Source organism: Bactrocera latifrons, unplaced genomic scaffold (assembly GCF_001853355.1).
Source record: "Bactrocera latifrons isolate USDA-ARS-PBARC rearing strain unplaced genomic scaffold, ASM185335v1 scaffold_83, whole genome shotgun sequence".
NCBI classification, from domain to species: Eukaryota; Metazoa; Arthropoda; class Insecta; order Diptera; family Tephritidae; genus Bactrocera; species Bactrocera latifrons.
In genome coordinates, this window is record NW_017537523.1 from 583,072 (window position 1) to 597,633 (window position 14,562).

Genomic DNA, 14,562 nt, shown 5'->3' on the forward strand with positions numbered 1-14,562 from the left:
CATTCAGTTCATACGGTAGCTTTATGATATAGTGATCCGATGGGAACAATTTCTTCGGAGACTCCAACCAAGATTGTAGACAAGAATCCTTCCCAAATTTCTTGAAGATTTCTTTATCAATAAAAAGCCTTTAGATATCGGAATAAAATGATAAAATTGCTGGTATACAATAACAGATTGATATCTCAAAGCCTAAGAGACTAATTCGCGAGACAGACGGAAGTGGTTGAATCCAGTCAGCTCCTCATGCGGATCATTTTTATATAGCATATATTTTAAAGGGTCACCGACATGGCACACCTAATGTACGCTGTTCAAGGCATAACCAGAATGTTGAACTTTGAACAGGAATGAATTTAAGCACCGATCGGCACAGGGTATATATTCTGTTTCGATCAAAAGTTAAAAAAAAAAAAACGAATGATTGTGATAAAAAAAAGATTAAAAAAAACCCTAGTTAGAGTATAATCAGAGCATTGGACATTGAAGAGCCCAGAAATAAATGAACTTAAGTACAAATTGGCAAAATTTGTAGATTTTATTTTCAACAAAAGTTAAAGAGTAATGATTTGATAAAAGTAGCCGAAAAGCGTTTAAATTTTCTTACTGTTTGGTCTATCGAAGATGGCTTCGTAAATCAATACCTAATAAGTGCTGGACGAATCTATCCTCAAAACGACACGGTAGCATAACCCACTGATCTGGCCATTTCTCTCCCTACCCGTCTACCGAACTCGGGTAGCATCTTCCAAGCGCAAGTTCTGAGCATAGAAAATGCCTGCGAAGCTCTACTGAATAACTACGAGAGCATAAATTATGCAACAATACATATATAGTACACGGATAGCCAGATGCTCTCCGCGCCTCGTCGTCACCAATGGCTAATTGTAGTCTTTTCTCTTAAGAGTGGTTAACAATGAATACCCTGAATTATTATAACAGCCGTTTAACTCTATTAAATATGATATTAGCACTAAATATATGTATATACTACTTTTCATACTACAAGTATATAAAGGTCTGTTCTAAGCAAGGTAAATTACTTTGAAAGCAAAAACAAATTACATTTGAAAAACGTACGAAAGTTGTAGGTCCATAACTTGGTGAAAAAAATAAATTACGGGCAATCCAATGTTGGAAAAAGGAAGGCGAGTAACCTGGTTGAATTCATAAGGTTAAAAAAACGATTTACCGCAATTACTTTTAGATTACTTTTTAGAAATTGCGGTAAATCGTTTTTTTATTCAACCAGGTTACTCGCCTTCCTCTAAAAATATATATAAGAGAAAGTTATAAATCGGAGTTTTAGATAATGAAATGATCTACAACTTTTGTATGGACACCTTTTACTAGTAACCTCAAAACTTACGTGAAATTTTCAATCAAACAAGTTTTTGGGTTTTTTGTTTTCAACTTTTACAAAAAAATTCTTTCTAACACGAAATTGTACCCTAAAACAATGTCTCAAATACTATAAAATGATTTTTTTTATTTTTTTGTTTGTTAAAAATATTTATTTTGAGACCGCTGAAAACCACTTTACCAGACTATAGATACATATTCTAATGGTTAGTGATCGATTTACTCACTTGATATAGTTCGAAATAGGATTTGTGAATTGAAGAATACGAGTCACGGTGGAGTATGGAATCTCAACTCAACTAAATGAATAAATGGCATTTTAACAAGTATAAATATCGGTCATGAGCTGTTGACTCTAAACATATTTTTTTTTTTTTTTCTTTTGCAATAACTTACGGATCAGTGAAACATTATGGGGTTTCCTCGGGTAAAACACAACCTATTTCAAACCTTTCTTCTCACATAAAGAATTAAATATTTTATTAGAATTTTTTATTATTATAAACATACTACACAATCGAGAAAGAAATTCTGAAATGTTTGCCATTTCCTGTGACCCCACGAAGAAAAGAAGCGCCCGCTTGACAGGATAACTCCTTACAGGATCATCTAAAGAGGAACAAATACGTGTTTTAGTTAAGACCTCAACTTAAAACTTAGAAGAAGAAAAAAAAAATTGGATTTTTTATTGACATTTTTCCAAAAAAAAATTAAAATTCCAGTGATAATTTCGAAAAAAATTGTTCGTCCAAGACTTTAAAAATTGTATCTCAAAGATCTGGATATAATTTCTTGAAGATCGGTTGAGTAGTTCTTAACACATCTTGCCAACCGGCTTCAAAAATAAAGTTTCCAGAAAAACGGCTACTCGGATCAACTCGAAAATTGAGGACTATATTCTAGAGGTGTTGTAGACTCCAGCGATTCGGATAGTGCGCTACGGCAAAAAAAAAACTGGATTGTCATTTAAAATAAAAACAGGCTACAGTGGTGATAAAAAATATACCACTTCGTGAAGCGCCACAGAAAAAATAATATCCAAAAAATATTTTAAAAATAGTGATCATTCCGAAATTTCCAACTTTTTATGATTAGTATTAAGTTTACATATTTCGTCTTTATTTTCAATAAGGATCACTACTAATATACTAAATTCTGCTTCACTTACAGGTTTTTCACTTTTTTATTAACAACAATGCTTCCAAATAGGAAGCCACCTATCAACACATTGAAGGCATGGCTGAATGCATAATTCTCCATGTCACTACTACAAATTCTTAGTAAACAATACGTGAACAAGCAAATATGATTAAAACGATTGCAAATGAAATACTGGAAAATGTGCCAACCGAGTCGTCGAACGTCTTACCAAAGTGTTGGAACAAAATTAAAAGTTAAACCCAAATCAGCGCAGTCGTCAATGCAAAAGACTTGAAAGTGTTGAAGTAGTAAAACATAAAACAGTTTACAATTATACACAAGTGTTGAAAATTTACAAAAACAAAAACATACAACTAAACAGCACAAGAATAGCACGCTTCTAAAGAGCGCCACTAAAAGCCTACCTTTTCGCAAAATGCAACACTGCGCGTCCAAGAAGTACACAGCTACGACAACGACGCCGTCGCGGTCGCTGCAAGTCGCCACCTTCTTAATACCCACAACGCACAAGCTGCTCAGTATATTATGCACCATTTTGGTGCTAAACAGCTGGACCAGCTTAACGCCGGTGACGTGTCAGCGGCCACTGCTCAATCACACCAGCTACAACTCGATTGCGGCCGCACAGCAGCACAACTATCTGGGCAGCGGCAAACAGCTGCGCAACGGACGCATACGCGATATGCCAATACCGCAAGCGACCATGTCGTCGTTGACGCAGCGTGGCATGTTGCCCTACGATGATTTCGACGGACCGGATGGTACACGTGCACCACCGTCCTTAGGTGGACGTGGTGGTGGACGCAGCGAAACCAGTCGCCGGCGTCTAAATCTAGCCGGTTTGGGTGCGAGTGTTGGACGACCCAATAGCGGACGTGGTGGCATCGATTCGTTGCGCAAAGAGTTGATGAAACCGTCTGTGGGCGGACCAGGTGGTGGTATTAGTGGCACGAATGTCGGTTATCCATCCTATTCGGCGACTTCGTCCATAGGCAAGATTGATGGTTTGGGCAGTTTAGGACCGGCCGATCGTTACGGTGATCAATTGCGTCCCGGCGTGGAGACACAATATCCAGCGCACTATCAACCGCCATTCGTTGGCAATCAAGCTGGTAAGTGTGGTGGCAATTATGTTAGATTTTTTTTTTTGTTTTAACGAATTTATTTATTTTTGTATTTTTTTATATGCTTCTACAGACACCACCGATGCCAAGCCGTTCCGTGTTAGTCCGAAGAAGTCGTACAATTCCATTTTGGAAATACGCAAAATGAATAAGCAACGTTTTCCGCCACAAGGGCAAGCCGATGAACCGGATGGCGGTGTCACCAATGGAAATATCGATGGCCATGACGGCGACGTAGACGAACACAGAGATCCGTTGGAGGTGATCAAAGAGAAGATGCGCAATACAGCACCCAAATCGGTGAGTCGCCTATACTATTTTATATATGTAACTAAAAATAGCAAATCCCCAAAACATTAATCTTGCCAACAAATGCACTGATTTAAATATTTCTCTGTACGTGTGTTCTATAAGTGAATGAATGCAGCTGCGCGCTTTTTGCAATATGCTGTACACCCTTTCTACCCGAGCGCCACATCCATCTAACCCCAGTAATGTCTGCCACAAACTTTGGTTGACTCCGCCAACGGGCCACAGCAGTCAACCCGCTTGCCTCCCACTAGCTCGGGCGGAATGTGTTGCAACCAACAGACCATCAGACCATCAGCTGTACTGCGTCGCGCGTAGCGCTTCGTAATCACTTAACGGAAATGAACTTAAGGCATTTACCTCTTTATAACGTCACAGCGCGCTACTTACATGTTGCAACTGTCACTTTAATGAGCAACCGCGTGCCACAGACAGCCTGGCAGGCCGATCCAAAGACAATCTATACATAGAAATAGTCGCAGCGTATATTTTGCTTAAGCAACAAAATAGTCGAGGTTGCGGCAAACTTATGGTGACAGCTGCAAGAAAAGCAAAAATAAGCACAGAAAGTCTTTTGCTGTTGTTGTTTTAAATTAAAGCGCAAATTATTTTCGCCTCTCCAGTTTCTTTTTTTTTTTTTCTTTTTTTGTTGTTGCATTTTGTCAACCGCTCAACCGCCGTTGGCAGCTCCTCCAGTGTTGTCGCAGTTTATTGCTCCAAGTAGTTGCAAGTGGTATACGATTCCAAGCCAGAAATGCGCTTAATTCAATCAATTAGGTGACAACGCAGTTGTTAGAACACTTCTCGAGTGCAGCGCATAGGCAATACATATGTATATGGATAGTGAGAACGAGATGTGAAATTCAATTGCTTTAAAGTTAGCACCCACACACATACACTAGCAGCTGCCTGTTTGCTCCTCGAAGGTAATCAAATAATTAGTGTTTAATAAAAATGGCAACGAAATGAAAGTGATTGCTGTGGTGACAACCTTTGGTAATTGCGTATATGGAAAGTGCACTGGCAGCTGTGAAATGGGTGCTAGCGAGCTTCTGTATTGGTGCTATAGTGCAAATAGATGTTAACTATTTCGTGCAAAATTCAACTTTCGAACTTAAACTTTAACAATTTCTTTGGCGAAAGCTATTTTTATCGATATCAGTGCCTCACTGTCAGAGCTTTCACTTCGAAGTTCTGGAATGAGATTTCTGCTGAATATTAGAGCATATAAAAGCCTATTCCACTCAATATCATCACTACTTTTAGGTTTTAGAAACCACTACTTTCTCTTACTTCCAAAACTAAGATAAGGCCGCCTGACCTTTTTGTCTCTTTATGAACTCCAACAAGAAAAAAAATTAATTTAAGTTGCACCGTCAGAGCTTTCACTTCGAAGTTCTAGAATGAGCTTTCTGCTTAATATCAAGATATACAAAAGCTATGTGATCGTTTCAAGCAAGTCCCCTCAATATTATCACTACCCTTAGGCTTTAGAAGTTAATGCGTGCTCTCATTTTCACTCTTTGCGACCATTTATTGAGCTTCACCATGCTTGGACCATGATCTTTTTCGCACATTATTGTTGTATTCGATCCACTTTCCGTCGCCTGTTACCATCCACTTCAGAAATGATTCGTTTCAGCAAAGAATCGCAGATGTTAATTCGGTCCATTAAATTTTCCACAGACAATTCTTGTGGTACCAAAACATCGAGCTTATTTTGAAAGCCAGCCTTTTTTAGCCTTAGCGCTGTCATGTCTACTTAAGTGACTGTCTTGATCAATCTTTTCCACATTTTCACCGATTTTTTCAACCATAGGTCGACCAGAGCGAACCATTTTGTGCTACATGAACTAATATATCATCGTCTCCGTAAACGGTGGCTCGCGTGGCATTCTTCTTCTTTTCTACAAAAATTTCAAAATATGAAATTATGATTATATGAAAATCTCACAAGATCATATTTCAAATCTGAGCGCTGTTCTAGAAAATTTTCCAATCTTTTTTGGTTTTAGAATCTAATCTTCTCCACTCACGGTTAAATAAGGTTAAGTTGTATGCATGATCCTCCCACGAAACGCAATATGAAATTCCACTTGAGCAGCTGTAAATACTGTTGCTTTGTGATTCTCAGGTATACGTCAAGAGAATCTTATATAGAACACGCAAAAAGGTTTCACAAATTCGTTAGGACGGTTAATATTCAACCCAGTCACAGTCTGGCAGAGCTGTAGATTCGAAAAGAGAGTACCGAAATGATTGCACCTCGCTCTCTTCCACACAGATTTGCAATTTTGATCTGTGCAAAATATGTAGCCCCACTACTTGTGGGCCTATTAAGCCGTGCCCACTCAAAACAGTTACCAGTGCGACGAGGTTAACTTTGCAGAAAACAAATTGTTCGGAAGATCTCTTGCCTTTCAAACAGCGCTCGAAAAATATATCAGCGGCTCAAGCTTATTTTGTTTACCAGTACTTGACTAGTTCACGAGATGTCCCCTAGACTGTAATAATAGAGCAGAGTACCGACTCGTTCCTAATCTAAGAAGCTTGGAATAAAGTGTAGCCACTCTCAAGTAAGTTCATCGACTTTGCAATTTCTGACGGTTCCGCTGTGACCAGGTTCCCAAACAAGTCGTTTAATTAAGTAACTTTTCTCAGCCTCACATAATCATCTATTCAGTGGAGTACCGACTCGTTTCTAATCTTATAAGATTTGGGTAAAGGAAGACCCCTCTCAAGCAAGCTCATCGATTTTGTAGTTTCCGGCGATAACGCTGGCACCAGGGTCCCAGATAAGTCCTATAATAAAATAGCTTTTCTGAGTCTCACATAATCATCAATACAGCGGAGTAGCGACTCGTTCCATGCTCAACGACTTTGCAGTTTCCGGTGATACCGCTATGACCAGGCTCCCAAAGAAGTCGTATAATAAAGTAGCTTTCCCGTATCTCACTTAATCATCAACCTTTTAGCCAGTAAAAAATATGACTTGAAGTAAACACATCTATTAAAATTATAAATGTAGTTCCCTGAACTAAAGTAAATATTTTTTTCGATCTAAGATTCACCCCAAAAAAAGGTTGCCTCTTATCAACTAAAATACATCATATAATTTTCTCATCTACAGAGTCCTTATGAAACACAGACCGACTCCACACCTTCTTCGGAAATTGAAGATCAGCTTGGTGTGAAATGCACGTTTGAGAATACTTGCGCATGGAAATGGGCGGAAGGGCTACACGATGGCTTTCAAGTGATAAGCGGTATGGAGTTAGTAAAAAAGAATATGACCGGTCTATATCCTGGACCTATCGCAGACGCCACCGAAGATGGAAACGGTATGTGAATGTCGTGTACCGCTTTATTACTATTTTATACAATATCCAATTATGCTTTAGGACACTTTTTATACGCACGTCTGCTGCCCACCACTGAGCAAGTGAATCTCACATCACCACAATTCAGCACCACCATGGAGAAATGTTACCTCGAAGTATATATGCATCAAAGCGATATGAGTCACGGACTTTCGCGTGTCGTCGTCGAACCAATGGATTCGCAAGAGAGTTCATGGGTACCAGCCGAAATCGTTGGCGACAACTATCGCCAATGGGGACGTAAATTCTATCGGCTCGGACGCATATCACGGGACTTTCGCATTGTTTTCGAGATTGTGCCCAAACTGGGCGAAAGTCAGAAGGCGCATGTGGCCATCGATAATTTACATATGGTCAATTGTTTCCCAGAGGGCACCAAATCGGAGAAATGCAGCACGTCGCAAATAAAATGTATGATGAATAAAGTGCCGGTTTGTATACCGTTACCGCGTATTTGCGACATCACCAAAGACTGCGATGACGGCGAAGATGAGCTGCTTAATTGCGGTAAGTGAACTGAAGACCCTACATGCATACATACATTGCTAAATACTAAATAAGATAACGGTACGGACGAAGTGTGGAGCGAGTGTGTTGTTGAGTGACAGTAGCTGTCATTGTTAAAATAATTTACATAATAGCTGCTGATTACTACTTGACCGCTGCAACGACAGCGCTATGCATACATACATATGTACATATGTAAGTACGAGTAGAGCCGAGATTCAGTAGCAATGTCAAGTCAAAAGTACGCTCGAGTGAAATTCATAAAGCATGGAATTTCATCCACTCTACAAAGCAAAAAGAACTGAAATAAACTGTCCGCGCTTATCATGTCCTCCACTTCCATTATAAAATTCCGTTCAACACTTAAGCCACTCTCTTTTTTTTTTTTTTTCTTCCACACAGACAAAATCCCTTATGGCGGACGCTGCGACTTTGAGCAAGACTGGTGCGGTTGGCGTGATTCGGGCAAAACGATGCTCACGTGGTCGCGTCATACAGGTGCCTCACCCACACACGATACCGGACCCGATGGCGATCACACGCAGCAACATCTTTTGAACGCCACCGGTGGCTATTATATGCTCGTCAATATGAATCAACATATGAACAACTCGGATAAGGCGTCGCAGGTCGGTTTTGCCAGCAATGCGTTCATGATTAGTAAAACCTTCAATCCGCCGCCGCTGGTGCATGGCAATCCAAATTCGCCGTATAGGAACTCATGCGTGGTACGATTTTACATACATCAGTTCGGTAAGAATCCGGGCAGCATAAATTTATCCGTTGTTGAGATGAAGGAAAAGGAGAATATAACAACGACGCTTTGGTGGAGTAGTAAGAATCAAGGTAGTGATTGGCTGCGCGCAGAATATATACTACCGAATATCACGTCCAAGTAAGTGGTGATAGATAAAGCTCATATGTATATATTTACAATAAAATATTGGTGAAATAAAGGACAAGTTTGAAATGAGTTTATCAGCTTGATATCTCATCATAAAGTAGTGATCAGTAGATTATCCAGAAACCCAATTTGTTCAAAAACTTTGGAAGAAGTGAATCCCACAACTTCTGACTAAAAGAGTCCAAACTTTTAAAGATTTTTGAAGAACTTGGAAATGTAAGTTCCACAACTTCTCACTAAAAGGGTCCAAACAGTTTGGACTTCCGAGTCTATAGACTTCAATTCTCAATATCGAACTAAAAGAATTCAGTTCAGTTGAGGTCAAGTGAAATTTCCATAAGTTTTCTTAACCTGACCAAGAAGGTTTCCGCAAGCGATCGTGTTTAAACTCCATAATATTAAGACTACAATTAAATCCAAGTTTTCTTGTCGCTAGCTAACGGTGAGATATCCAATCAAAGCCAAGTAATATGAAGGTTTTACTTCGCGATACCGGAAACTAAGCCACAACAGATGACTTCGAAGATAAGTCTCTCCAATAGAAACAGAGTCTCGAGGTTAAGTTAGGTTAGGTTAATCTGGTAAGCCAAGAAGCCACACATAGACCAGGCGATACCAGGCGGAGCTCAATGGCTAAGACCAATAATCGTTTATAATTCCTGCGCTTGACCCGAATTTTTGCTAACTCTGTGGCCCCACAGTATATCATACTGTGGTGATCCCAAATGTTTATTGCGTAGTCTTGCCAATGCGGAACAAGTGCACAATAGATGCTACATTGTTCCCCTGGTGTCCTGCTCTAGAGGTCAGCCCCATCCTGCGAGCTTGTGTCGCCAACAGACAGTGACCAGTTAGTATTCCCACCATCTTCCTACAGTCTCTTCTATCGGGTGCCAATAGGAATTTTGTGTACTTCCGATCTACGATTTTGCACATGCTTATGGAAGTTTTGCACCTAGGTAGCTCGTTTCATCGGGTTTTGAGGCAAGGTAAATGCTTCTGTTCTATTGATTACGTTTTCTGATGTTAGCCGCACACCATTCTTGGCAAGCTCTTTGACTTTTTCATTGCCTTCGATGCCTCTGTGGCATCCAGTCGAAGTGAAGTTTCTTACTTCTGGCAACACTTTCCACTGCTGCCCTTCTTCCCAAAACACTTTTGGTCGATATGCGATACCAGGTTACTACTTTCATTGCTACTTGGCTGTCGATGTAGATGTTGACTCTGGATTTACCTGCAGGTGCATTAGAGCCCATCTTCACTGGCTAGAAGATCTTATTTCATACTATGAATAAGACTTCATTCAAATAATTTTCAGATTTTGTCGCACTTCTTGAGGGACTTAATACAAACTAGGGAACTTAGCGTGTGACGTTATTATACAATTCCTTCCCTTCTTCAGATACTTCTTACACTTTGAAGCGCGCAAAGGCATGCGTATCTTCTCCGATGTGGCCGTCGATGATATTTCTTTAAGTCCCGAATGTTTCGGCTTAAATATACCAAAAGAGCATCTTAACGGTTATAACTACTGGGACGTGCGGCATAATTTCCGAAGTCCATCGCATAAAGATTATGAGCATAAACACTGTAAGTAAACTAAATGGGCCAAATCAACAAATTTCACAATGTGCTCTTTTCCAAACAGATCTAGAATTAACCACATGTGACACACGTGGTATGATAGGACCGACACAGCTGGAATGCGAGGTTGCCTATAACGAAAACAACCAGAGTCACGTATTAAATGAGGTGCAAGTTATCGAAGAAGAAAGTAACTATAGAGGTATGCAGAAATGGAAGGTACCACACGAGGGTTACTACACGTGAGTATTAACAAACTTTAGTTTACACGACATTACTGAAATGAATGCGTTTACGACATTACAGCATTATTGCTAAGGGCGCCAGCGGTGGTTTGGGTTCCGGCGGTGTTGGTTCCTCGCGTGGCGCCATGGCCGTGTCCGTGCTCGAGCTGCACAAGAACGAGGAGCTCTATATACTTGTTGGTCAACAGGGTGAGAATGCTTGCATCAAATCCCTGAGCGCCGGTCGTGAGGAGGGCTGTGGCGTCGATGGTGAAGAACTGGATTTGAGTAAATACAGTTTTAGTTCGAAACAGCATATGGTGAAGAATATCTACATTGAGAATGGCGCTGGCGGTGGTGGCGGTGGATCCTTTGTTTTTCTGGTAAGTTTAAAGTAAAAACACAAGTCAAGCAAGTAAACTCAACTATGCGCAAACACAGCTAAACTCCGCTAAGAACGAGGCTGTACCGCTATTAATTGCTGGCGGTGGCGGCGGTCTCGGTATTGGCCAGTATATCGATGAAGATTTCCAACATGGACAAAAGCCGAATCCGAACCGTTTTGGCATTACGGGACAAATACATGGCGACCAAATGAATTTGAAGACTGCTGGTCCCGGCGGTGGCTGGCGCGCCAAAAATGAACAAAGATTGAGTCCAAAATATGGTGCGGCACTGTTACAAGGCGGACATGGCGGTCACTCATGCTACACTGAAGGTTTGGGCAGCAACAACATGAGCACAGTAACCAAGCATGGTCAAGGTGGTTTTGGTGGCGGTGGCGGTGGCTGCAATACTGGTGGTGGTGGCGGTGGTTATGCCGGTGGTGACGTCTATCTAAATGAATCGAACGGTGAAGGCGGCACTTCGTTTATTAGCGTTAGCCGTAGCCTAAAGGAGTTCAGCATCGTCTATGAGGGCGCGAGCAGTGGTTCTGGTTCGGTGATAATTATACCAGCCATCGAGGGCTGCGGTTGCGATTATCGTTGTATAGCGCTGGATGAATACCGTTCGTCGGTGCGTTGTATATGCCCGGATGGTTGGCGTCTCAAGAAAGATAACCAAACTGCGTGTGAGGGTAAGTTAGATGCACTAAATGAAATATTATAATACGTTTAATGATCTTTTTGTGTTGCGCAGTGCTAGCCGAAGAGAGCTCGTCATACTCTTATCTCATCGGATTCTTTATATTCCTGGTTGTGCTATTGGGCGCCGCACTTACAGCGCTCATCGTCATTCTATGTAAGTCGAAAAAACAAACCGATATTGTTGAAAATTTTAGTCTTAACACTCTTGCCATCTATTTTAATCGCTCGTGGGTCCTTTGAAACATAAAAACGATTATAAATTCGCGAATATCCTCATTGCTCTTTACAGATAATCGTTATCAGCGTAAAAAGCAGGCTAAACTACGTCACAAGATGCTTTTGGAACAGGATCTACAACTCAGTCGCTTGCGCCACAACATCGACGACTCAAATCTGACTAACTTTAATCCCAACTATGGCTGCGACGGCATACTTAACGGCCGGGTCGATGTCAAACAGCTGCCGCAAATCGCACGTGAGAGTCTAAGACTTGTGAAGTAAGTGCGCCAAATTTGATTCATCACTTTTTTTTTACACATTTTATTCATATGAACTCTTTCCCATTCTATGTGCAGAGCACTAGGACAGGGCGCTTTTGGCGAAGTTTACCAAGGTTTCTATCGTGCACGTGACAATGATACCGTTGAAATGCCGGTGGCCGTAAAAACTCTACCGGAAATGTCCACACGTCAGGCCGAAGAAGACTTTTTAATGGAGGCAGCCATAATGTCAAAATTCAATCATCCCAATATGGTACACCTAATTGGCGTCTGCTTTGATCGGCATCCACGTTTCATTGTACTCGAGCTGCTGGCTGGTGGCGATCTGAAGAACTTTTTACGTGAGGGCCGCAGCAAACCCGACCGTCCATCACAGCTTATCATGAAAGATCTACTATTATGTGCACAAGATGTGGCTAGAGGTTGCGAATATATGGAGAGCAAACGTTTCATACATCGTGACATAGCGGCACGCAATTGTCTGCTGAGCAGCAGAGGTCCCGGCCGAGTTGTGAAGATTGCTGATTTCGGCATGGCGCGCGACATTTATCGCAGTGACTACTATCGCAAAGGTGGTAAGGCCATGCTACCTATTAAGTGGATGCCACCGGAAGCCTATGTGGATGGTATCTTCTCGGTCAAAACCGATGTATGGTCATTCGGTGTGCTGTTGTGGGAGGTAAACGTAGCTTAAAATAAATGCTTTGCAGTAGTAAACTTATGTTGAATGTCTGGCACATTGGTACTTACAGGTTTTCAGTTTGGGCATGATGCCCTATCCGGGTTTACAAAATCCGCAAGTCATGAAACTGGTTGCTAATGGTGGGCGCTTAGGCTCACCACCGGCATGTCCACCAGCCATTTACCGTATAATGGCCGATTGTTGGAATCCTACACCAGAGCATCGCCCAAATTTCAACAGCCTGCTAAACCGCATAAATGAGGTCACTACAGTAAGTACAAATATTATTGAAATAAAAAGTTTTGTTTACTAAAAATATATTTTGTTCATTACAGGATGAAGAACTAATGGAGTCACCTATACCAGAAAGCATATTTCATCCGCTAACAGCCAACGGCGATCAGGTTGTTTTGCATCCACCAGGCGGTGAAGAATTCTGCTTACCAATAACACAAACGTCCGACTATCTGATACCGTTACCCAGCGGTGCCGCTGTCGGTCTAATCGCCAACATGGACTATGCTAGCGCAACTGAGGGTTCATATGACTCGACTGGTGCCGTAGCCACCATTTCAACTGCATGCAGCGCCAATATCTGTACACCACCAGCAGTCGCGTCACCCAATGCACCGAATGTCGAATTCAATATAGACGGCGCCGCCGCCGCAATGGGTGACAGTGACTGTTGGGAGACTTCCTTCATCTTACCCAACTCAAAGAGCGATCAGCCGTTATTAAGCGGCGCTGTTGGCGGTGTGGGCACAACAAATGCCAACGACTCGCAACGCAGCATACATGATGCCGTGTTGAATGGTGCGGCAGCAGCGGGCAATTTGAGCAATGGCCACAACAGCAGTAGTCAGCATTCACCGGTACTGCACAATGGCATGAATGGCATTAAGATGAATCAGCTCAATCATAACAATAACAACAATAATAATAATAATAATCATCATCATCATCATCACCAGCACGAACATCAACATCAACATGCCGACCAGCATGTCGTGCACGAAATGGAGGAGGCCAAACTGATCAGCTTGGATACGCCACAACCGACACCGACTACCATACAGCCGCCACTGTCATTCTGCTCACAATTGGACGGCATCACACTCGATCCGGCGACGCTCACCAAGAGTCTGCAGCAGCATAAGGTTGGCGCTGGTGGCATTATTAACTCTGCCGCCACCTCATCCTATGCCAACGTGCAGATGATGCCGTCGTCGGTGAACGCAACGCATCAATTGATTGGCGCTGATATGGCAATTAAGGAACTGCCACTGCCAAATGGTGGTGCTGGTGTTGGTGCTGGTGGTGTTGAAAACATTAACGGTATGATCGATGCGACGCTGCCAAATGGACCGTCCGGTGTGTTGAATGGTGTGGCGACTGTAAATGGTAATGGTGTTGCGGCGGCGGCGGCGGCGGCGGTGAATGCCGATACGGCGGCGCCATTCACAATACAGGGTTACAACGATCGTTATAAGGATAAACATGCCGAGATCAGCTGTTAGACAGCTGAATGCACGCACGAAACGAAAACAGCTGTTTAACGGCCGACAATAGCTGAGTGTACACAGCTGTTGGGCGCACCTACGGTGAAGACGATGACGGTAGCGTAAAACGCAGCCGGTAACGAGTCAGCGGTGTACAGGGTGTGTTGGTTGTATTGTATTTAATTTTCACACAATGAAAAAACATATTTGTATAAGAAATATATTTAATAAAAAATAA

At 41.8% G+C, this 14,562-nt stretch overlaps 1 protein-coding gene across 5 annotated transcripts in view; it reads left to right on the forward strand.

The window, feature by feature from the left end:
- The window catches only part of LOC108977066 (ALK tyrosine kinase receptor), a 37,854-nt gene extending 23,347 nt beyond the window's left edge, over window positions 1-14,507 (forward strand). For 4 of the 5 annotated variants that reach the window (XM_018946567.1, XM_018946568.1, XM_018946569.1 and 1 more), the window contains exons 2-15: window positions 2,533-3,635; window positions 3,721-3,947; window positions 7,087-7,297; window positions 7,358-7,843; window positions 8,246-8,738; window positions 10,150-10,337; window positions 10,396-10,573; window positions 10,638-10,938; window positions 10,997-11,633; window positions 11,696-11,797; window positions 11,933-12,140; window positions 12,219-12,822; window positions 12,896-13,096; window positions 13,161-14,342. In XM_018946567.1, the coding sequence (XP_018802112.1) occupies window positions 2,939-3,635; window positions 3,721-3,947; window positions 7,087-7,297; window positions 7,358-7,843; window positions 8,246-8,738; window positions 10,150-10,337; window positions 10,396-10,573; window positions 10,638-10,938; window positions 10,997-11,633; window positions 11,696-11,797; window positions 11,933-12,140; window positions 12,219-12,822; window positions 12,896-13,096; window positions 13,161-14,342 (5,715 nt within the window). In that variant the 5' untranslated portion in view covers window positions 2,533-2,938. Of the gene's footprint in view, window positions 1-2,532; window positions 3,636-3,720; window positions 3,948-7,086; window positions 7,298-7,357; window positions 7,844-8,245; window positions 8,739-10,149; window positions 10,338-10,395; window positions 10,574-10,637; window positions 10,939-10,996; window positions 11,634-11,695; window positions 11,798-11,932; window positions 12,141-12,218; window positions 12,823-12,895; window positions 13,097-13,160 lie in introns of those variants that run through there. The other variant, XM_018946571.1, reaches the window with a different exon arrangement.
- The last annotated feature ends 55 nt before the right edge of the window (window positions 14,508-14,562 follow it).